Source organism: Salvelinus alpinus, chromosome 3 (assembly GCF_045679555.1).
Source record: "Salvelinus alpinus chromosome 3, SLU_Salpinus.1, whole genome shotgun sequence".
NCBI classification, from domain to species: domain Eukaryota; kingdom Metazoa; phylum Chordata; class Actinopteri; order Salmoniformes; family Salmonidae; genus Salvelinus; species Salvelinus alpinus.
In genome coordinates, this window is record NC_092088.1 from 43,524,501 (window position 1) to 43,545,037 (window position 20,537).

At 45.4% G+C, this 20,537-nt stretch overlaps 1 protein-coding gene across 4 annotated transcripts in view; it reads left to right on the forward strand.

Annotated features, from left to right (window-relative positions):
- Positions 1–20,537, forward strand: part of LOC139570746 (KH domain-containing RNA-binding protein QKI-like) — a 105,665-nt gene that overhangs the window by 55,554 nt on the left and 29,574 nt on the right. For all 4 annotated transcript variants that reach the window (XR_011674156.1, XM_071392884.1, XM_071392886.1 and 1 more), the window contains exon 4: positions 9,653–9,796. Coding sequence is in view for 3 of the 4 variants with exons in the window: in XM_071392884.1 (XP_071248985.1) it covers positions 9,653–9,796 (144 nt within the window). In the remaining variant the exon portion in view is untranslated. The remainder of the gene's footprint in view (positions 1–9,652; positions 9,797–20,537) is intronic.

Consider the following 20,537-nt stretch of genomic DNA (forward strand, 5'->3'; position numbering starts at 1 on the left):
AAATCACACCCTGACCTAACAAAATAGAGAAATGAAAAGTCTCTCTAAGGTCAAGGCGTGACAATAATGTCACAACTATAAAAGCAAAGAAGAGCTGCGTAATCTAGGAGCTCACATGCAATAATTGAATAGCCAGCGTTTCGACAGCCAAGCTGTCAACACACTATAACTTTATGAGACCATTGGAGGAATATTCCCTGCTTGTTGTTATGGGTGTTTTTGAGTAACATGTCCATCAACATTAGCAGAACGTTCCTGCAATGTTTCGTCGGAACCACTTCTCTTGCTCCAACATCTTGTCGTGGCAGTATGTTCTATGAACATCACCGGAACGTTGTGTTATTACATTCCCAGGCAACCTAATAAAAACATGATAGAAATGTTTGTGGGACGTTATCATCCTAATGTTAGCTCCAAACCTAACTAGAACATAATGGGAAGGTTAGCTAAAGTTCTGGGAATGTTCCCGGTTTGCTGGGCTGTTTGTTGTTGTCAATATACGTCCTTGGAATGGTCTCTATTCATTCTCTTGGGTGTTATTCCTACGGTGTAGAAGGCGGCCCTTGTGTTCTCCTGCTCCACAAAGGTGGCGATCCCTGAGATCTTAATGATTATCGTCCAATCTCAAAACGTTCACGTTTAGCGAAAATATTTGAATTCTCAGCTGCAGTCTTTTTTAGATGGGTAATGTATTCTGAATGCTCACCAGTCAGGCTTTCGACCAGGCAACAGCACCATCTCGGCTGCTTCTCTAGTCATAAATTACACAGTTAATGCGCGAGACAGGAAACAGCACTGCGCTGCCCTTCGTATTGATCTGTCGAAAGCATTCGATACGGTTGATCACGCACTCCTGCTACGGAGGCTATCCAAAATTGGTGACCTTAATTCATCAGTCTGGTACAACGGAGGAGCGAAAACCCACAGACACTCGGCCCTCCGTGGAATGAGGTTTGACACGTGGTCTAGACCAAGCGGCCTGCGGCTGGTTAAAAATGACCTGCACGACAAAAGTCAATGTACATCTGCTGATGGAGTTCAGTCTAAAGGAGTGCCACAAGGCTCAATACTAGTCCCTTTACTGTTCACTATTTACATAAATAATTTGTCCCTGAATAATAATAATAACTGGTACCTACATCTCTATGCGGATGACACAGTTATTTATTCCTTTGCGCCCTCAGTGCAGCAGGCCAAGATCTTCAGCTTGGCTTTGATTCAATTCAGGAATCACTCACTGATCTTAAATTAGTGCTAAATGTTGATAAAACCAAGTTTATGTTGTTCTCCAGGTCTTGTGAAATTGACCCTAAAGATCTGTGTGGCTGCACCTTGAAGGGGGCCCAAATTGAGCAAGTCCCTCTTAAGTATTTAGGTATTTGGACTGATGATGAGCCGTCTTTTAAAGCACACATTGAAAAACGAACAAAGAAGCTGAGAATTTAGATCGGTTTCCTCTATAGAAATAAATCTTGCCTTACTTTTGAGACAGGAGGAAGATTGTTCAAGCGTTGCTCATCCCAGTACTTGACTATGGTGATATCATCTTACATGCACGCTGCAGCCTCTGTTTTAAATTCAATCTATCACTCAGCCCTGCGTTTTGTCATTGGAGAAAATGTTTGTACACGTCTTTGCTTTTTATATACTTCAGTTGGCTGGGAGTCTGACTACCAGAAGGGCCCAACATTGGCTGCTATTTGTTTATAAAGCAGTTCTCCAGAAACTCCCTAACTACCTCACCTCACTTCTTAATTGGAAATCCAGCCACCACCAGACTCGCTCTCAAGACTGGCTGGTTCTAGAAGTCTCCACAGAGTCCGGGATGATTGGCTTTAGTTATTGTGCCCCTAGTGCATGGTATAACCTGCAGGCCACTTTGAGGCTTGACTCTCTGGTCTCGAAGGGTCAATTCGGGACTTTGATTAGGAATGTGGTGAAGGAGAACTGCATTTGTTTTGATTGATGTTTTGATGTGATATTTGGTTTGTTGAAATGTGAAATTGTGAATTGATAGTGTTGTTTTGATACTGATTATGTTGGTTTATTGTTCCCAGGGCAACCTTGAAAATGAGACCCTGGTCTCAATGCATTTCCTCCGGTTAAGTAAAGGCAACAAAAAATTCATATAAAAAACAAATTTGATTGGTTGTTATGGCCTGTACAGGATTTTAATTTGACCACCAAGTTACAGGATACATTGTCCTGCCTGGTGTATTCAAGGTTTAAAAATGCTTTAAAAAGTTGTAATTTCCACTTTAAAATGTCAGACTTGATTTGCTCTCACGGACAATGTATCAACAATGTCCATTAATTATAATCCACATAGTCATTCACATTTCCTGTTGCTGCAGGATTATTTATAAAATGAAGAGCCTATACCTGGGTAGGTGTCTCGGATGATATGTCCATTAATGTTAGCGGAACGTTCCAGTAATGTTTTCTCAGAGCCAATTTAATTCAATCCGGACATGATTTGCTGAAGAATGTTTAAGGAATGTTATTGGAGCAATCATGTCATAACGTCACACTATAACTTTGCGAGAGCATTGTGGGAATGTTCCCTGCTTGTTGTTATGGGTGTTTTGAATAACATATCCGTCAACATTAGCAGAACGTTCCTGCAATGTTTTCTCAGATCCATTTCTATTTGCTCTCACATTTTGTTGCGGCAGTATGTTCTACAAACATTACTGGTGCGTTGTGTTATTACGTTACCTGGAAACCTAATGAGAACATTTGGAGAATGTTCTGTGGTGGTTGTTACAGATGTGCTCAACATTTTTAGTGAACGTTTGGAGGACATTCCAAGGATATTTCATTTAAAACATTTTCTGAAGAATTTTTTTTTTGTTATTAGGATATTAGAATTTCTGATGTTAGATAAAACCCTAACTATAACTTCATGGGAATCGAATGTTCTTGGAATGTTTCCGGTTTGCTGGGTAGGGACAAAAGTCGAGTTTGTTTAAGCTTAGAGAGTATGAAAATACGTGTTTTGTTTTGTTTGCCTTTCCATAGAGAAGTAAACTGCTATGTACACATCCTATGCACACTGACTTTCATCTGTCTTCACAATTTTATAAGCCAACTGGTAATGTGTGTTTGCATCTGTGTGTTTGTGTGCATTCTGTGTGTAGATGGTTTGTGTGTGTGTGTGTGGGGGGGGGGGGGGGTATCGTATGGGAGTGCAGTGGGGAGGGGTAGTGGAGTATAATCCTCATTGCGGACAGAATTCCGATTCTGTGCTGGAATGTTGCAAACGAGAGTGCTGGAACAATAGCCACACAGCCTGACCCTGGATGTGTCGTTCCTCCTAAATCCTTTGACAAGGAGCCTTTTTACACAATCAAGAAGTCGTCCGGAATTTCAGGAAACAGCACATTCTTATGCTTCTAACTTTATGCCCTCGACCTCATATCCCTGCCCAGTGTGTGCGCGCGCGCGTGTCTCTGATTGGACATTGGAGTTGGGCTCCCCGAGTGGCGCGGTGGTCTAAGGCACGGCGTCTCAATGCTAAAAGCGTCACTACAGACCTGGTTCGATTCCAGGCTGTGTTACAACCAGCCGTGGTTGGGAGTCCCATAGGGCGGCGTACAATTGGCCCAGCGTCGTCCGGGTTTGGCCGGTGTAGGCAGTCATTGTAAATAAGAATTTGTTCTTAACTGATTTGCCTAGTTAAATGAAGGTTAAATAAAATTTAAAAAATTGTCATTTAGCAGACGCTCATATCCAGAAAGCGAGAGATGGCTCGTGTAGAAGAATGTTCAGTCTTAAAAGCTTTCAACAGTAGCAGGTTGAACCGGCCTGAACTGCGCCATGTATCCGGAGTTGTACATTCCTTTTCTTTTTGAAGAAAACCCACTGCCTTTAAACCGTTGACACTGTTACACTGACACGAGGAACCCAGTCACTGTTAATCTCTCTTCTCGTTTCTCCGCCCTCACTTTCCCTGACTATTACAGATGCCGCCACTCACTGCAATAGCTCCCAACTTTGCTTCAGAGTGGAGCTGTTTCACCTTGACGAGGCTTTCTGTATAGTATACTCCCTCGTTGTGGAACTAGAGACCCGTCTTTACATCTCATTATTCTACAGCACCCTCGGCGGGTCATCAGAAACCGGGTCTTCAACCTAGCTTCCGTTTGAGCCTGCTGTGTTCGGTTTCTTCACAGTGACTCACTGTCGGAAATAAGTTATTAGGAACGGTGCCAAGAAGAGATAAGTAATGGAATGGCTTTTAGCCGTCCACATGCCAGTGCGCGCACACACACACCTAGTCACATAGTAATATGCACGCTTACACGCACAGGCGCATACACACACACTCGCACTTGCACACGCACACTTTTTAAAACCAGGATATACCCACCAACCCACCTTCCTAAGTAGCCTGTACCACCCTCTGAGTTCCCATAGACCCCCGCCCACCTCCCTCCTCAGTTCCCCTGTCTCCACTCTACCCAATTAGTCTTCCTTTGTGCTGTCATATTGGCCCGCGCTACTGTGTTCTCCCGCACTGTTCTTTTGTGGGGCTGACTGATTCCTTCAGGGGAGGCATTATTGCCTGGGTTAGGATTACAAAAGAGCTGGCCCATGGATTTATGGTAATTAATTATCTTCCAGGTCCGTGGCAGTGGTTAGAGAGAGGAAGGGTGGAGAGAGAGAGAGAGAGAGAGAGAGAGAGAGAGAGAGAGAGAGAGAGAGAGAGAGAGAGAGAGAGAGAGAGAGAGAGAGAGAGAGAGAGAGAGAGAGAGAGAGAGAGAGAGAGAGAGAGAGAGAGAGAGAGAGAGAGAGAGAGAGAGAGAGAGAGAGAGAGAGAGAGAGAGAGAGAGAGAGAGAGAGAGAGAGAGAGAGAGAGAGAGAGAGAGAGAGAGAGAGAGAGAGAGAGAGAGAGAGAGAGAGAGAGAGAGAGGCAGAGAGAGATAAACATGAAGGGTCACACAGCTGGACATGCAGGCATTTAAAAGGGCTAAGAGAACGTCACCTTGACTGCTGCCATGTCATGTTGTTTCATACTGGATTGTGTGTGTGTGTGTGTGTGTGTGTGTGTGTGTGTGTGTGTGTGTGTGTGTGTGTGTGTGTGTGTGTGTGTGTGTGTGTGTGTGTGTGTGTGTGTGTGTGTGTGTGTGTGTGTGTGTGTGAGAGCCGACTTCTACCGGACTCCTGATGTACCCCGTGTCAGATCCAACCCCAGCACCCCTCCACACACACACCCCTCCACACACACATCCGTCCACCCCTCTGAACCCCTTTTGGTAGTGGTGCTCGGGCTTTTCCTGGATGTTATTGATGGTGTGTTAGTGGGTGGGCTGGTCTGTGACAGCGAGACGCTGGGGATCCATTTCTTTGGTGCTTGTAATAGGAGATAAATCAAGTCGGGAGAGAGTAGATATCCAGAGAATATGAAGAGGAAATCTTATCAATATTGTCCTTTGTACGGTTTATTTGCTCTCGGTTGAGATGGATTCCTAGATAATCACATAATATGTGGTGGATGTTTAGTTGGGTGTTCATGATCGGGGTTGGAACTATGGTCATCCAAGCGTCCAATACCTTCCGACTGCATTGAGAATGACTACGTAGGCCATAGTTTGCCGGCCAGCGGGTTACAAGAAACCTATCACACTTTCTAATATAAAACCCCCTCCTCGTGGTCTTTCTGACGACACATTATCCACACATGGCATTTCAAATAAGTGATTCTCGGTCAGAGCCATTGGATTCCTGAATCAGAGCACTGCACAAAATACAGGGGCAGTGGGACCCAATCACCGACCGCAAGTCATCAATTTCCCATTTGTAGCTACAGTGAGAAACATGATTTGTTGTATCAATCAGATCTTGATTTTTCATTTTGGGGAAATCATAAGGGGGGGGGGGGCACCAAGTATGAGAAGAGAAGGGAGGAGGAGGGGATGAGCAAATATTTTACTAGGCGCCTCTTTCTTCTGACAAAGACACTTAGAGGGTCTTTCATCTTTCCTTCTCCGTTTCCCTACTTTCCCCTGTTTAAAGGGTGGGAGATGAAAAGCTGTAGTCATGGTGATGGCCTTTATCGACATACATCGCCCCTGTCTCGTCAGAACTCCCTCTCTTTCTTTAAACAGTGGCATCTTTAATTCACGTGTAAATCAAAGCATTTTGACACCTATAATTTCCGGGGGAGATTTATAGTATGTACAGGTACTGTTGCTACTGAGCTGAGAAACAAGGGGGCGTCAGTTTAGATTTCTATTGAAACATTTTAGTGTATACCTGTTCGTATACTTCCATCCTATTCCATACTCCAAAATACCGCGGTCCACGTACGAGTCAAATTCCTCTTCCCTGAACATCGATCACTTCTGTACTAACTTGATGAGATCGAAAGGACAAATCTGATTAACAAACCAAATCGAGGTCCTTTTTTTTGTTCCTGTCGGCTCACACACGGCGCGCCGGGAGTCTCTCACACGTCAGACACACGTCAGACATGTCTGTGTTCAGAGAACCGTGTGTGTCTGTGTCAGGCTGCATGCTTCCTCCCAGTTCAACAGAGAAACAACCTTCATCTGATATTGCGCTCTCTCGCTCTCTCTCTCTCTCTCTCTCCCTCTCTCTCTCTCTCTCTCCCTCTCTCTCTCTCTCTCTCTCTCTCTCTCTCTCTCTCTCTCTCTCTCTCTCTCTCTCTCTCTCTCCCTCTCTCCCTCTCTCTCTCTCCCTCTCCCTCTCTCTCTCCCTCTCTCTCTCTCTCTCTCTCTCTCTCTCTCTCTCTCTCTCTCTCTCTCTCTCTCTCTCTGTCTCTCTCTCTCTCTCTCTCTCTCTGTCTCTCTCTCTCGCTCTCTCTCTCTCTCTCTCTCTCTCTCTCTCTCTCTCTCTCTCTCTCTCTCTCTCTCTCTCTCTCTCTCTCTCTCTGTCTCTCTCTGTCTCTCTCTGTCTGTCTCTCTCTCTGTCTCTCTCTCTCTCTCTCTCTCTCTCTCTCTCTCTCTCTCTCTCTCTCTCTCTCTCTCTCTCTCTCTCTCTCTCTCTCTCTCTCTGTCTCTCTCTGTCTCTCTCTGTCTCTGTCTCTCTCTCTCTCAATTTCAGGGGCTTTATTGGCATGGGAAGCATATGTTTACATTGCCAAAGCAAGTGAAATAGATCATAAACAAATGTGAAATAAAAAATGTAGTGTAAACATTACACTCACAAAGGTTCCAGAAGAATAAAGACAGCTCAAATGTCATATAATGTCTATATACACTGTTGTAATGATGTGCAAATAGTTAAAGTGCAAAAGGGAAAATAAATCAACATAAATACAGGTTGTATTTGTTCTTCACTGGTTGCCCTTTTCTTGTCGTAACAGGTCAAAAATCTTGCTGCTGTTAGCACACTGTGGTATTTCACCCAATAGATATGGGAGTTTATCAAAATTGGATTGTTTTTCGAATTCTTTGTGGGTCTGTGTAATCAGAGGGAAATTTGTGTCTCTAATATGGTCATACATTTGGCAGGAGGTTAGGAAGTACAGCTCCGTTTCCACCTCATTTTGTGGGCAGTGTGCATATAGCCTGTCTTCTCTGTAGAGCCAGGTCTGCCTTCGGCGGCCTTTCTCAATAGCAAGGCTATGCTCACCGAGTCTGTGCATAGTCAAAGATGTCCTTAATTTTGGGTCATTCACAGTGGTCAAGTATTCTGCCACTGTGTACTCTCTGTTTAGTGCCAAATAGCATTCTAGTTTGCTCTGGTTTTTTTGTAAATTCTTTCCAGTGTGTTTTCTCATGATTTGGTTGGGTTTAATTGTGTTGCTGTCCTGGGGCTCTGTGTGGTCTGTTTGTGTTTGTGAACAGAGCCCCAGGACCAGCTTGCTTAGGGGACTCTTCTCCAGGTTAATTTCTCTGTAGATGATGGTTTTGTTATGGAAGGTTTGGGAATCGCTTCCTTTTAGGTAGTTTTAGAAGTTAACGTTTTTCTCTCTCTCTGTCTCTATCTCTCTTTCCCTCTCTCTCGCTCCCCCTCTCTCTCTCTCTCTCTCCCCCCCTCTCTCTCTCGCTCTCTCTCTCTCTCTCTCTCTCTCTCTCTCTCTCTCTCTCTCTCTCTCTCCCTCGCTCTCTCTCCCCCTCTCTCTCTCTTTCTCTCTCTCTCTCTCTCTCTCTCTCTCTCCCCTCTCTCTCTCTCTCTCTCTCTCCCTCCCCCCTCTCTCTCTCTCCCCCCCTCTCTCTCTCTCTCTCTCTCTCTCTCTCTCCCCCCCTCTCTCTCTCTCTCTGGGTTAGGTATACAAGCCTTCTTTGTATAGGAACGCCACCTTTGATGTCATGTACTGTGTGTCCTGTCTTCCGCTGCGTTGTCATGGATTTAGGCAGATCAAAGTGGAGTCTTTTTCGGATACGCCGTGTTTTTGTTTGTTTACCATGTTTTTTTGTCCTTCGTTCGGTAACGGGCGGTTGTTGTTTGTTCTGGAGTGTTGGGCTGGCGAGGAAGCAGAGAAGGAAATGTCGGAGTTGTATTGTGACATTTTATGCTAATATTGAGGCTGGAATTCAATGAAACCCCACTCACACGCACTTCTTATTTTAAAAGCTGGAAGCATATTTATGTTGGGGGGGGGGGGGTCTACCTAGTATTTATGGTAGTAGTTTTTTACTATAGCTAAAACGATGATGTGGTTTTCCTTCACCAGAGGAAAGGAGCCGCTGCGTTTGATACAACAATTTGAGTTCTATTCCGCTGAGCCCTGAGACTCAGCAGTGCTGCAGCTCCGTAGAGTAAAGAGGGGAAATGATCGAGAGTAAAAGCCACCAGTGACGTTGCGTAACCTCCTGGCTGTCTCCAGTTTAACCTATGGTTTGAACCAGACAGTCCTTTTATAAGTCTGTCACGTGGAGCCACTGCGGTAACGCTGGCTATTTTTGCCTCGTTTTGAACAGATTAGCTCTATTGAATAAAGGAAAAAGAGGGAAACCGTTCCACTCTCAGTGAGGTCTCGTGAAGAATGTGGGGAGTTCAACGAGTCCGTGGATCTTACATACCTCCTGACATGGAGGATTTACTTTGTGATTTCTACAACTCTTCGGGCATTGGTACATGTCATGAAAACCATACCTATGGAGATGTATTTGTTTATTATCATATGATATTTTGGAGTGGGTAAATTGCCCATACATGCATATTGACATAAATCATTGATCGTTGATCATATTTGACCCTTGATCCCCATCAAAACATATATGGGGCCTGTTTCTACCGACATGTACATATTACCTCAATTACCTTGACTAACCTGTACCCCCGCACATTGACTCTGTACCGGTACCCCCTGTATATAGTCTCGCTACTGTTATTTTACTATTGCTCTTTAATTATTATTTTTTTACATTTTCAAATGTTTTACTTATCTATTTTTTACTTGGCACGTATTTTTCTTAAAACTACATTGTTGGTTAAGGGCTTGTAAGTAACCATTTCACTGTAAGGTTGTATTCGGTGTGTGTGACAAATACAATTTGATTTGATTTGATTCCCTAAACCTAGTCCTGGACTAAAAAGCTCTTCTCCATTGAGAATCTGTTAGTCCTGGATTAGGTTTAATCTGTGTCTGGGAAACCGGCCCATGAAGTACAGCCTCTGTCTGGACTAGTTTTGAACTCTTTTCCTCCATTCTCTCCACACCCCCCCCCCCCCCCCCCAGGAAGAGCAGAACCGCGGCAAGCCCAACTGGGAGCACCTCAACGAGGACCTGCATGTCCTGATCACGGTGGAGGACGCACAGAACCGCGCCGAGATCAAGCTGAAGAGGGCCGTGGAGGAGGTCAACAAACTACTGGTGCCTGCGGTGAGTCAGTAGCCACGTGTCACTTCCTGTTGCTGAGAGGAAGCTCTCAGAGATGTCCCCCAATCAGACGTGTTTTTATTTAAAGACCTTAGATTGATGTCATAAGTGTTCATATATTTAGGAAGCAAACATCAAGTGGTTAAAAACGGATTGGTGCTAGTTTGCTCCAGACCACATTTCTGTGCTAACAGAGTCATGTGCCGTAATGCACGTGAAAAGATGGTCATCACACTTGCGGTGAAATTTTGTTTCATATTTATAGTTTAATAGCTTACTATTTCCTTCAAATGTGCTGAGCTTTATAGAATCAGCTCAAAAGTAATTACACGGCTGATTGTACATGCAAGCAGTCAGCTATATGTCAGTGACTACAGATACTGTACATGACTACAGATACTGTACATGACTACAGATAATGTACATGACTACAGCATATCCTCAAATCAATAAACCACGTGTAAACATACATCGGTTTCTTTTACAGAGAAATCCATACCGAAGATATTGCTTTTTCAATCGTGTTCATTTGTTTGTGTGCGCGAGTGTGTGCGAGAAAGAAAGAGGAAAGAGAGGGAGAATGAGAGAGAGATAATGGGGAATGGTCCGTTTTTTTGCTGATCCACACGTTCTCCCTTTCATTTCCTTTTTTTGTCCCCTGAAATAGGAAGTGAGACTCTCCATTGGCGAAAAGGGGAAGTTTAGGAAGGAGCCTGTAGGATGGGGTAATCGTCTCGGTCTGCCATCTCAGTAGAGCAAAGAGGGACTATTTCAGTTTGTTCAAGCATGGCTACTTAAAGGATACGAACTTGCTTTTTTTGTCAGACTGCCCAAATGACTGGTGGTTGAAGTAAATCTGTGTCATTGGCAGAGGGATTGAATGATGATTAGATAGTGTTGAAAGAGGATCATGGGTGAATTAGTCAGCCTGTACATTCACTCTTGGAGGAATCGTTGTATCATATTGCATGTGTCTTTCTCTGAGACCCTCCCCACGGTAGACGAATGGCCAATGCTGAATGTGTGGCAGCCTACAGTATGCTTAGTTGAATGTATCAATACATAGCAACTAGCCAGGCCAGTTCATACACAAAGTCCTCAAACACACCTGTTGGTGTTTCTTGTAAATGAACAGTGGTTTCCTGTCTGTGTCTCTCAGGAGTCCGTTTAGGAGAGCATGACATTGGAGGACCTCCATAAGATCATGTGATTGGCCGGCTGGCTGGCCCCTATCGGGTCATGGGTGCTCTCTGGGTTATGAAAGCTGTCGTACACAGATCCTGACAGGCTGCTAACACAGAGAGCATGGCCAGTGTAGCTGTCCTCGTTCATCAAATAACCACTCAAAAATTAATGAAGAACACAAGACGAGCGAGGCCAGGCATCTGGGGGACCTGTGTGTGTGTGTGTGTGTGTGCGCGAGGGAGCAAGCAATGTTGTATTTACTGTTGGTCGGAGCTGTAATGAGCAGGGAGAGGTTACAAACTTTAGTTACAGTTGAAGTCGGAAGTTTACGTACACTTAGGTTGGAGTCATTAAAACTCGTTTTTCAACCACTCCACAAATTTCTTGTTAACAAACTGTAGTTTTGGCAAGTCGTTTAGGAATCTACGTAAATTTTTCAACAATTGTTTACAGACAGATTATTTCACTTATAATTCACTGTATCACAATTCCAGTGGGTCAGAAGTTTACACACACTAAGTTGACTGTGCCTTTAAACAGCTTGGGAAATTCCAGAAAATGATGTCATGGCTTTAGAAGCTTCTGATAGGCTAATTGACATCATTTGAGTCAATTGGAGGTGTACCTGTGGATGTATTTCAAGGCCTACCTTCAAACTCAGTGCCTCTTTGCTTGACATCATGGGAAAATCAAAAGAAATCAGCCAAGAAATCAGCCAAAAAATTATTGTAGACCTCCACAAGTCTGGTTCATCCTTGGGAACAATTTCCAAAAGCCTGAAGGTACTACGTTCATCTGTACAAACAATAGTATGCAAGTATAAACACCATGGGACCACGCAGCCGTCATAACGCTCAGGAAGGAGGTGCGTTCTGTCTCCTAGAGATGAACGTACTTTGGTGCGAAAAGTGCAAATCAATTCCAGAACAACCGCAAAGGACCTTGTGAAGATGCTGGAGGAAACGGGTACAAAATTATCTATATCCACAGTAAAACGAGTCCTATATTGACATAACCTGAAAGGCTGCTCAGCAAGGAAGAAGCCACTGCTCCAAAACCGCCATAAAAAAAGCCAGACTATGGTTTGCAACTGCACATGGGGACAAAGATTGTACTTTTTGGAGAAATGTTCTCTGGTCTGATGAAACAAAAATAGAACTGTTTGGCCATAATGACCATCGTTATGTTTGAAGGAAAAAGGGGGATGCTTGCAAGCCAAAGAACACCATCCCAACTGTGAAGCACGGTGGTGGCAGCATCATATTGTGGGGGTGCTTTGCTGCAGGAGGGACTGGTGCACTTCACAAAATAGATGTCATCATGAGGTGGGAAATTATGTGGATATATTGAAGCAACATCTCAAGACATCAGTCAGGAAGTTAAAGCTTGGTTGCAAATGGGTCTTTCGAAATGGACAATGACCCCAAGCATGCTTCCAAAGTTGTGTTAAAATGGCTTAAGGACAACAGAGTCAAGGTATTGGAGTGGCCATCACAAAGCCCTGACCTCAATCCTATAGAAAAGTTGTGGACAGAACTGAAAAAGCGTGTGCGAGCAAGGAGGCCTACAAACCTGACTCAGTTACACCAGCTCTGTCAGGAGGAAATGGCCAAAATTCACCCAACTTATTGTGGGAAGCTTGTGGAAGGCTACCTGGAACGTTTGACTCAAGTTAAACAATTTAAAGGCAATGCTACCAAATACTAATATAGTGTACGTAAACTTCTGACCCACTGGGAATGTGATGAAATAAATAAAAGCTGAAATAATTAATTCTCTCTACTATTATTCTGACATTTCACATTCTTAAAATAAAGTGGTGATCCTGACTGACCTAAGACAGGGATTTCTACTAGGATTAAATGTCAGGAATTGTGAAAAACTGAGTTTCAATGTATTTGGCTAAGGTGTATGTAAACTTCCGACTTCAACTGTAGTTGGAAGCAGGGCTGATTTAGAGGAAATGAATCACTCACTGCAAATGAGGGACAGATTAGGAGATGACGTGACGTGATCATCATCACACGCCAGAGAGTGAGAGTGTGATTTAGAGTTTTTTGAAGTTTGTGTTTGAATGTTTTCAAACCACAACATTTGGGATTTTTTCCCCTCAAGTACAGAAACCTTTCAAGCACTGTTATAGGCGTTGCACTGAAAAGGATAAGAAGTTTGCTTGATGTATTTCATTTTTTTTCTTCAAAATCAAATCAAATCGAACTGTATTTGTCACGTGCCACGAATACAACAAGTGTAGACTTTACCGTGAAATGCTTACTTACAAGCCGTTAACCAACAGTGCAGTTCAAGAAGAGTTAAGAAAATATTTACCAAGTAGACTAAAATAAAAAGTAATAATAAAAAGTAACACAATAAAATAACAATAGCAAGGCTATATACAGGGGGTACCGGTACCGAGTCAGTGTGCGGGGGTACAGGTTAGTTGAGGTAATTTGTACATATAGGTGGAGGTGAAGTGACTATGCATAGATAATAAACAGCGAGCAGCAGCAGTGTTCAAAAAGGGAGGGGGACGACGACAATGAAAAGTATTATTTTAACTTTTTCATTACTTCGATTTTTATTGTCTAGTCTAGTTTGTTGAAAATGGCTGTTTTTAAAGACTGTGAAGTGATGTGGCATATCTGCTGCTTTGCCTTGGTACTGCAGAAATAAAGCTACGACTCCATCTTACTGGGCTGTCATGACAACTGCCAAGGACATAGCTACATATGAGGACACCGAGATCCATACATCTGTAATTTAAAAAATATATACACTACCGGTCAAAAGTTTTAGAACGCCTACTCATTCACCGGTTTTTCTTTATTTGTACTATTTTCTACATTGTAGAATAATAGTGCAGACATCAAAACTATGAAATAACACATATGAAATCATGTAGTAACCAAAAAAGTGTGAAACAAATCAAAATATATTTTATATTTGAGATTCTTCAAATAGCCACCCTTTGCCTTGATGACAGCTTTGCACACTCTTGCTATTCTCTCAACCAGCTTCACCTGGAATACTTTTCCAACAGTCTTGAAGGAGTTCCCACATATGCAGAGCACTTGTTGGCTGCTTTTCCTTCACTCTGCGGTCCAACTCATCCCAAACCATCTCAATTGGGTTGAGGTCGGGGGATTGTGAAGGCCAGGTCATCTGATGCAGCACTCCATCACTCTCCTTCTTGGTCAAATAGCCCTTACACAGTCTGGAGGTTTGTTGGGTCATTGTCCTGTTGAAAAACAAATGATAGTCCCAAGCCCAAACCAGATGGGATGGAGTATCGCTGCAGAATGCTGTGGTAGCCATGCTGGTTAAGTGTGCCTTGAATTCTAAATAAATCACAAACCGTGTCACCAGCAAAGCACCCCCACAGCCGGTTGGAACCAAACATCTCCAATTTGAACTCATCAGACCAAAGGACAGATTTTCACCGGTCTAATGTCCATTGCTCGTGTTTCTTGGCCCAAGCAGGTCTCTCCCTTCTTATTGGTGTCCTTTAGTAGTGGTTTCTTTGCAGCAATTCGACCATGCAGGCATGATTCACGCAGTCTCCTCTGAACAGTTGATGTTGAGATGTGTCTGTTACTTAAACTCTGTGAAGCATTTATTTGGGCTGCAATTTCTGAGGCTGGTAACTCAAATGAACTTATCCTCTGCAGCAGAGGTAACTTTGGGTCTTCCATTCCTGTGGCGGTCTTCATGAGAGCCAGTTTCATCATAGTGCTTGATGGTTTTTGCAACTGCTCTTGAAGAAACTTCATGAAAGTTCATGAAATGTTCCGTATTGACTGACCTTCATATCTTAAAGTAATGATGAACTGTCGTTTCTCTTTGCTTACAAATTAACTTTTGAGAAGGTACACCTGTTATTGAAATTCATTCCAGGTGACTAGCTCATGAAGCTGGTTGAGAGAATGCCAAGAGTTTGCAAAGCTGTCATCAAGGCAAAGGGTGGCTATTTAGAGAATCTCAAATACAGAATCTCAAATATAAAATATATGTTGATATTTTTTTTTTACACTTTTTTTCTTACTGCATGATTCCATATGTGTTATTTCATAGTTGTCTTCACTATTATTCTACAATGTAGAAAATTGTACACATAAAGAAAAACCCTGGAATGAGTAGGTGTGTCCAAACTTTTGACTGGTACTGTGTGTATGCAGATTATTCGGGATCTCAATTTACTGTTGAGAATTAGAATAGTAGAAAACACAAGTTGCAATTTACGAGACTTGGCAGTGTATCAGCAGTTTCCCTCTTGTTATATGTCACTCACTGACAGTCGCTCAATCAGGCCTTGTCAGCTAACATTTTTTAGATTGGTAAATTAGTCTAGTTAGTCTAGCCTACTATCTAAACGTGTAGTAATCATGGCTGAATTACCGACCGGGAATACAGGGGCCCTGACCTCCAGAGGTACTCCACTGATTTTTTTTTGTTAGTCACCCTCACTCAGATGTCATAGTAACATGTGTAGAATTGTGGGAAATTAACTTGAAAAGGTGACGTTTTTCTCTCCGCCGTCAAGTGGTTTGCCCGCCCGTCCAAAAATGATTTGCCAGTGACAAAATCTCGCTTAGGCTTGTTTGCGTGTGTGTGTGCGTAAGTGTGTGTTTGCGTGGATATGTGCGTGTGTGCTTGGGTGCTTATGCCCGCGTGCTTGTGTTTGTGTGTTAAAAGGGCAAGATATCAGATATTATAACACTTCAAAGCCAGTGTGGGATGTTTTTTTTCTCCAAACATAGCGTTTTAGAGTTTTTAAATTGTATAGAAGTGCAGTAAACGAGCTTCAACTTCAACGTCCGGACTAAAACATAGATCCTGGCAGCCCTCTGGCCACCTCCAATAGAAATGTCATCTCCATCTGGCCCCAGGCTTCCACCACAACAGACATTAGTGTTCTGGCTATCAGAGTAGAGATACCAGCATCCTAAAGGTAAAACCACGGTCTCTGTTGCCCCCACGGCTCCGAAGCCCACCCCACCCGCCTGATGGTATTTCTACCCTCCACTTTCTCCTCTACCCTCTCCTCTCCGCTCTCCTCAAGCCCCTAACCCCCCTTCCCCATCTCCTCTTCCCTCAGCCCCTCTCTCCACTTCCCCATCTCCTCTTCCCTCAGCCCCTCTCTCCACTTCCCTGTCTCCTCTTCCCTCAGCCCCTCTCCCCTCTTCCCTGTCTCCTCTTCCCTCAGCCCCTCTCCCCCCTTCCCTGTCTCCTCTTCCCTCAGCCCCTCTCTCCACTTCCCCATCTCCTCTTCCCTCAGCCCCTCTCTCCACTTCCCCATCTCCTCTTCCCTCAGCCCCTATCCCCTCTTCCCTGTCTCCTCTTCCCTCAACCCCTCTCTCCCCTTCCCTGTCTCCTCTTCCCTCAGCCCCTCTCCCCTCTTCCCTGTCTCCTCTTCCCTCAGCCCCTCTCTCCACTTCCCCATCTCCTCTTCCCTCAGCCCCTCTCTCCACTTCCCCATCTCCTCTTCCCTCAGCCCCTCTCTCCACTTCCCCATCTCCTCTTCCCTCAGCCCCTCTCCCCCCTTCCCCGTCTCCTCTTCCCTCAGCCCCTCTCTCCCCTTCCCCATCTCCTCTTCCCTCAGCCCCTCTCCCCCCTTCCCCGTCTCCTATCCCCTCAGCCCCTCTCCCCTCTTCCCCGTCTCCTCTTCCCTCAGCCCCTCTTCCCCGTCTCCTCTTCCCTCAGCCCCTCTCTCCCCTCTCTCCCCTCTACCATTTCCTTTTCCCCTCCAAATAGCTTGAAATCACATCACCTGCTGAGAGCCATAATAGAACATCTCTATGGTGAGAACATCATCATCATCATCATCATTATCAGTAGTAGTCCGTGTGTGCTTGCAGCATTCAGTGACTAGCACCGGTGATAAGGGTAATTATCAGCACTAGCATTGTAGCATGAGTAAGACCAGTCCACTGTGTGATTATGCCAGTACCACTCCCTCTGCAGTTTGCCACGGAGCCATGCAAAATGAGGGAGACATAATCGTGTGTGTGAGTGTGTGTGCGTATGCTCAACGTTCTGACTTACTCATCTGCAACAGATTGTTGCAATTAAGATATTCCTCAAAAGTCTTTGACTCCAATTCTCTGGAGAGAGAAAGCTCCGATCTAAACGCACCATATACTCAGAAAGTGCCTTCAGTGGTACATATGATGTGTAGGGACATCGTGTCTTTGGACTGTGTCCTCCAGCCTGTCAGACCCCTCTATCTGTCCACTGGTTGCATTAACCTTCTACACTGACCGTAACCACGTGAATCATCCCCGTCACTTTCGTGCATTTAACCCTTAAACCGCCTCCCTTAAACCAGCGAATCACAAAGACTCGCGTGCTCAATTCCCCGGACAGTAAATGGGAGGAAGTGCAACTTCAGCACTAGGCTGTGTGTGTGTGTGCGCCAGATAAGAAAAAAGTCGACATCATAGGTATTAAAAGCACTCATGCCAACAGCAAACTCTGCCATCTTCTGCCACCTGCTGTAATCAGTCCCTGCAGGATTGCAATTTTTTGAAGTACGTTGATTGGTTCAAATTGCGAGCCCTCTTTTTGTAGTGCGGTGGTCAGACAGTTTTCTATCCAGTAATATTGCAGTGATTTGATTGTTGTATGCGGTAATAGTGCAGGGATTGGTCAAACTTGCAAGCCCTCGTATAATATGCAGGCAATTGTTGATTTTGCACGCAAAAAAAAAAGGTTTTTGTGGAATTGCTCAATCCTGGAGGGACTGGATAATGCTGTCACAGATAGGAGTGGAGGCTTTCTCTGCTGCCTGTCTCTCCCTGTGCATCCCCAGTAGTAGCAGCAGGAGCACAGCATATTCAGAGCCTAAACCGTCGGGTGCTGAGGGGACCAGCTTTAATTAAAGTCCTGTCTATCAGCGGGGCCCCGCAATGGCTCCTGGCCCCTACCACTCTGACAGATAGAGGCAGGCTCTAATTGTCAGGGCCCAAAGATAAAGTGGAATTCAAATGGTGTGTGTCTGTGGGGTGGTGGGGTGTGTGTGTGTGTGTGTGTGTGTGTGTGTGTGTGTGTGTGTGTGTGTGTGTGTGTGTGTGTGTGTGTGTGTGTGTGTGTGTGTGTGTGTGTGTGTGTGTGTGTGTGTGTGTGTGTGTGTGTGTGTGTGTGTGTGTGTGTGTGTGTGTGTGTGTGTGTGTGTGTGTGTGTGCGTGCCCCTCCCCATAGGCTTGACCAGCTGTGCAAGTATAGTGTTTGAGCAAACACACACACTATGTCTGGGACTCAGACCTCCTGCTGCCAAGCCCAGCCTGTCAGTCATGTCACCTCCTTAGCTCCTAGCCGAGGAGGAATACTGTATCTACACTTGACAGTTTTTATTAAACACTTTTTTTGTCTCGAGGGAAACACTGAGCGCTTCGCACCATTTCTTGGTTTTGCCGCCTTTCTCTTCCCCCCACGTCTTCTCCCTTTGTCTCACTCACTCTCCGTTTCTCACTCTCACTCTGTCACACTCGTTTTGAAACTCACATACACCACTCTGTTCATAAACTGTAATCGTGCGCCCGCACACACACACACACACACACACACACACACACATCTATACACACGTGTTCTCTTGTCTGAGAAGGCCTTGAGTGCTGCTGAGATTCTAGGAGGCTGGGTGCATCGGTCCAAGGCCCTGGCCACTTGTGAATTTGAGTCTGCATCTGCAAGTTTCCAGCGGAGGGATTTCCCAGCATGTTCCATTCCATGGGGGTTAGTCACAGACAGCTGACACATTGTAGACAGGATTAAATACACTCTCACTAACAGATACTTTAAAGGTGGCTGGATATGCATCTGCAATTCCCGCACATCCTTAGGGGGTTGGGAACTTGATTCAAATCAATTGAATGTACAAGCCAGGCCAGGGGAGAATCAGCCATGTGTTCGGTGAAAGAGGCAAAGGAAGCAGAGGGAAGCAGAGTTATTTTTGCTCTTGTTATAGTATGTGTGAAGAGAGAGCGGTGCAGAATGACTGAACAAAAGCCCACTGGTTTGTGGGAGTTCCCATCTGTTCCCTCTGCAGCACAATAGACCCTCTCTTGCATGACATGTTTTTCTGCTGCTCACGGTTACTGAGAGTGCAGAGCCCCGGCCCACGACCCAGGAGAGCGGGCCAGCCCAGGACCCAGGAGGGCGGGCCAGCCCAGGACCCAGGAGAGCGGGCCAGCCCAGGACCCAGGAGGGCGGGCCAGCCCAGGACCCAGGAGGGCGGGCCAGCCCAGGACCCAGGAGAGCGGGCCAGCCCAGGACCCAGGAGAGCGGGCCAGCCCAGGACCCAGGAGGGCGGGCCAGCCCAGGACCCAGGAGAGCGGGCCAGCCCAGGACCCAGGAGGGCGGGCCAGCCCAGGACCCAGGAGAGTGGGCCAGCCCTGCTGAATAGAGTTCAGATGTACCTGAGACTTGGTTGCTGTGTGCGTTTGGGGTGGGGGTAGGTTGTGGGTGGTTGGGTGGTGCGCGTGTCTGTGTGCGTTTGTGTATGCCTTCATTCACGCATGTAGGTGTACAGTATGTTTATGCATGTGATTGATCTGCAGTCGAAAGATGTGTTTGCGTGTGTGTGTGAGTGTGTTTGCGTGTGTGTGTGGCTCTGGTGCTTGTATGTGTGAACAGCAGGGACCTCTTCTCTGGTCACATGATTGAGTAGTCATCTAGGTCTTTGAGGCTGAAAGACCATCAAAAGAGCCTTTGTTTACAACTGGAGTGTAGAAATCCTGAGCTGGGCTTTCTTCTCCTCTGGGGCTGGATAATGCTCTCTGTGGGGCTCTCCTCTCCCCTTCCCTTCCCTGCTTTACTTTGGGCTCCTAAATAGACAGAGTTCATCTCTCTCATCTCTCTCGCTGTCTCTCCGTGTCTTTCTCTCTCTCATCTGTCACACACACACGCATATTCACTCACTCACTCACTTTCATTTCCATTCACTCTCATTCCCTTTTTCTCTCACAGACTGACATTCTCTCGTTTTCTCTCTCTCTCGCTGTCACTCACTCACTCACTTTTCCTTTCATTCACGTTCATTCTCATTCTCTCTGGGAAACAAAGGCGCACATTCTGTCCCCCTCTCTTTCCCTCTCTGTTAAATCATTTTGGAGAGTTGAGTATGTCTCGCTGAATCAATACAGTGGAAAACCCACCCTGTCCTGGGTAAACAGCCATGTTTGGGAACGCACCCAGCAGCTCCCTCTCTCTCTCTCTCCCTCTCTCTCTCTCTCCCTCCCTCTCTCCTCCCCTCCTTTACATTGAGGATCAGGCCGAAAAATCAAGGACTCTGGTGAAAGGGGGTAGAAAATGCATCTCCGTGGCAACCTGTTGAGTGGCCCTCGTCCCGGGCCTTCAAAAGAGCCCGAGCCATGTGACTGTAAATAGAGAGGCTTGAATTCCTCACGGACTGCCCGTTTTCAGACGGCAAGGACCCCCCAAGCTCTGGGAAACAAGCTGTCCGTCTCCATCCTCACCCGATTGCGTATTTCTCCTCCTCCTTTTCCTCCTCCGTCTCCTCCCCTCTGGTAGTGAGGGATCCTTTTTTGTCGTTGTTGACATT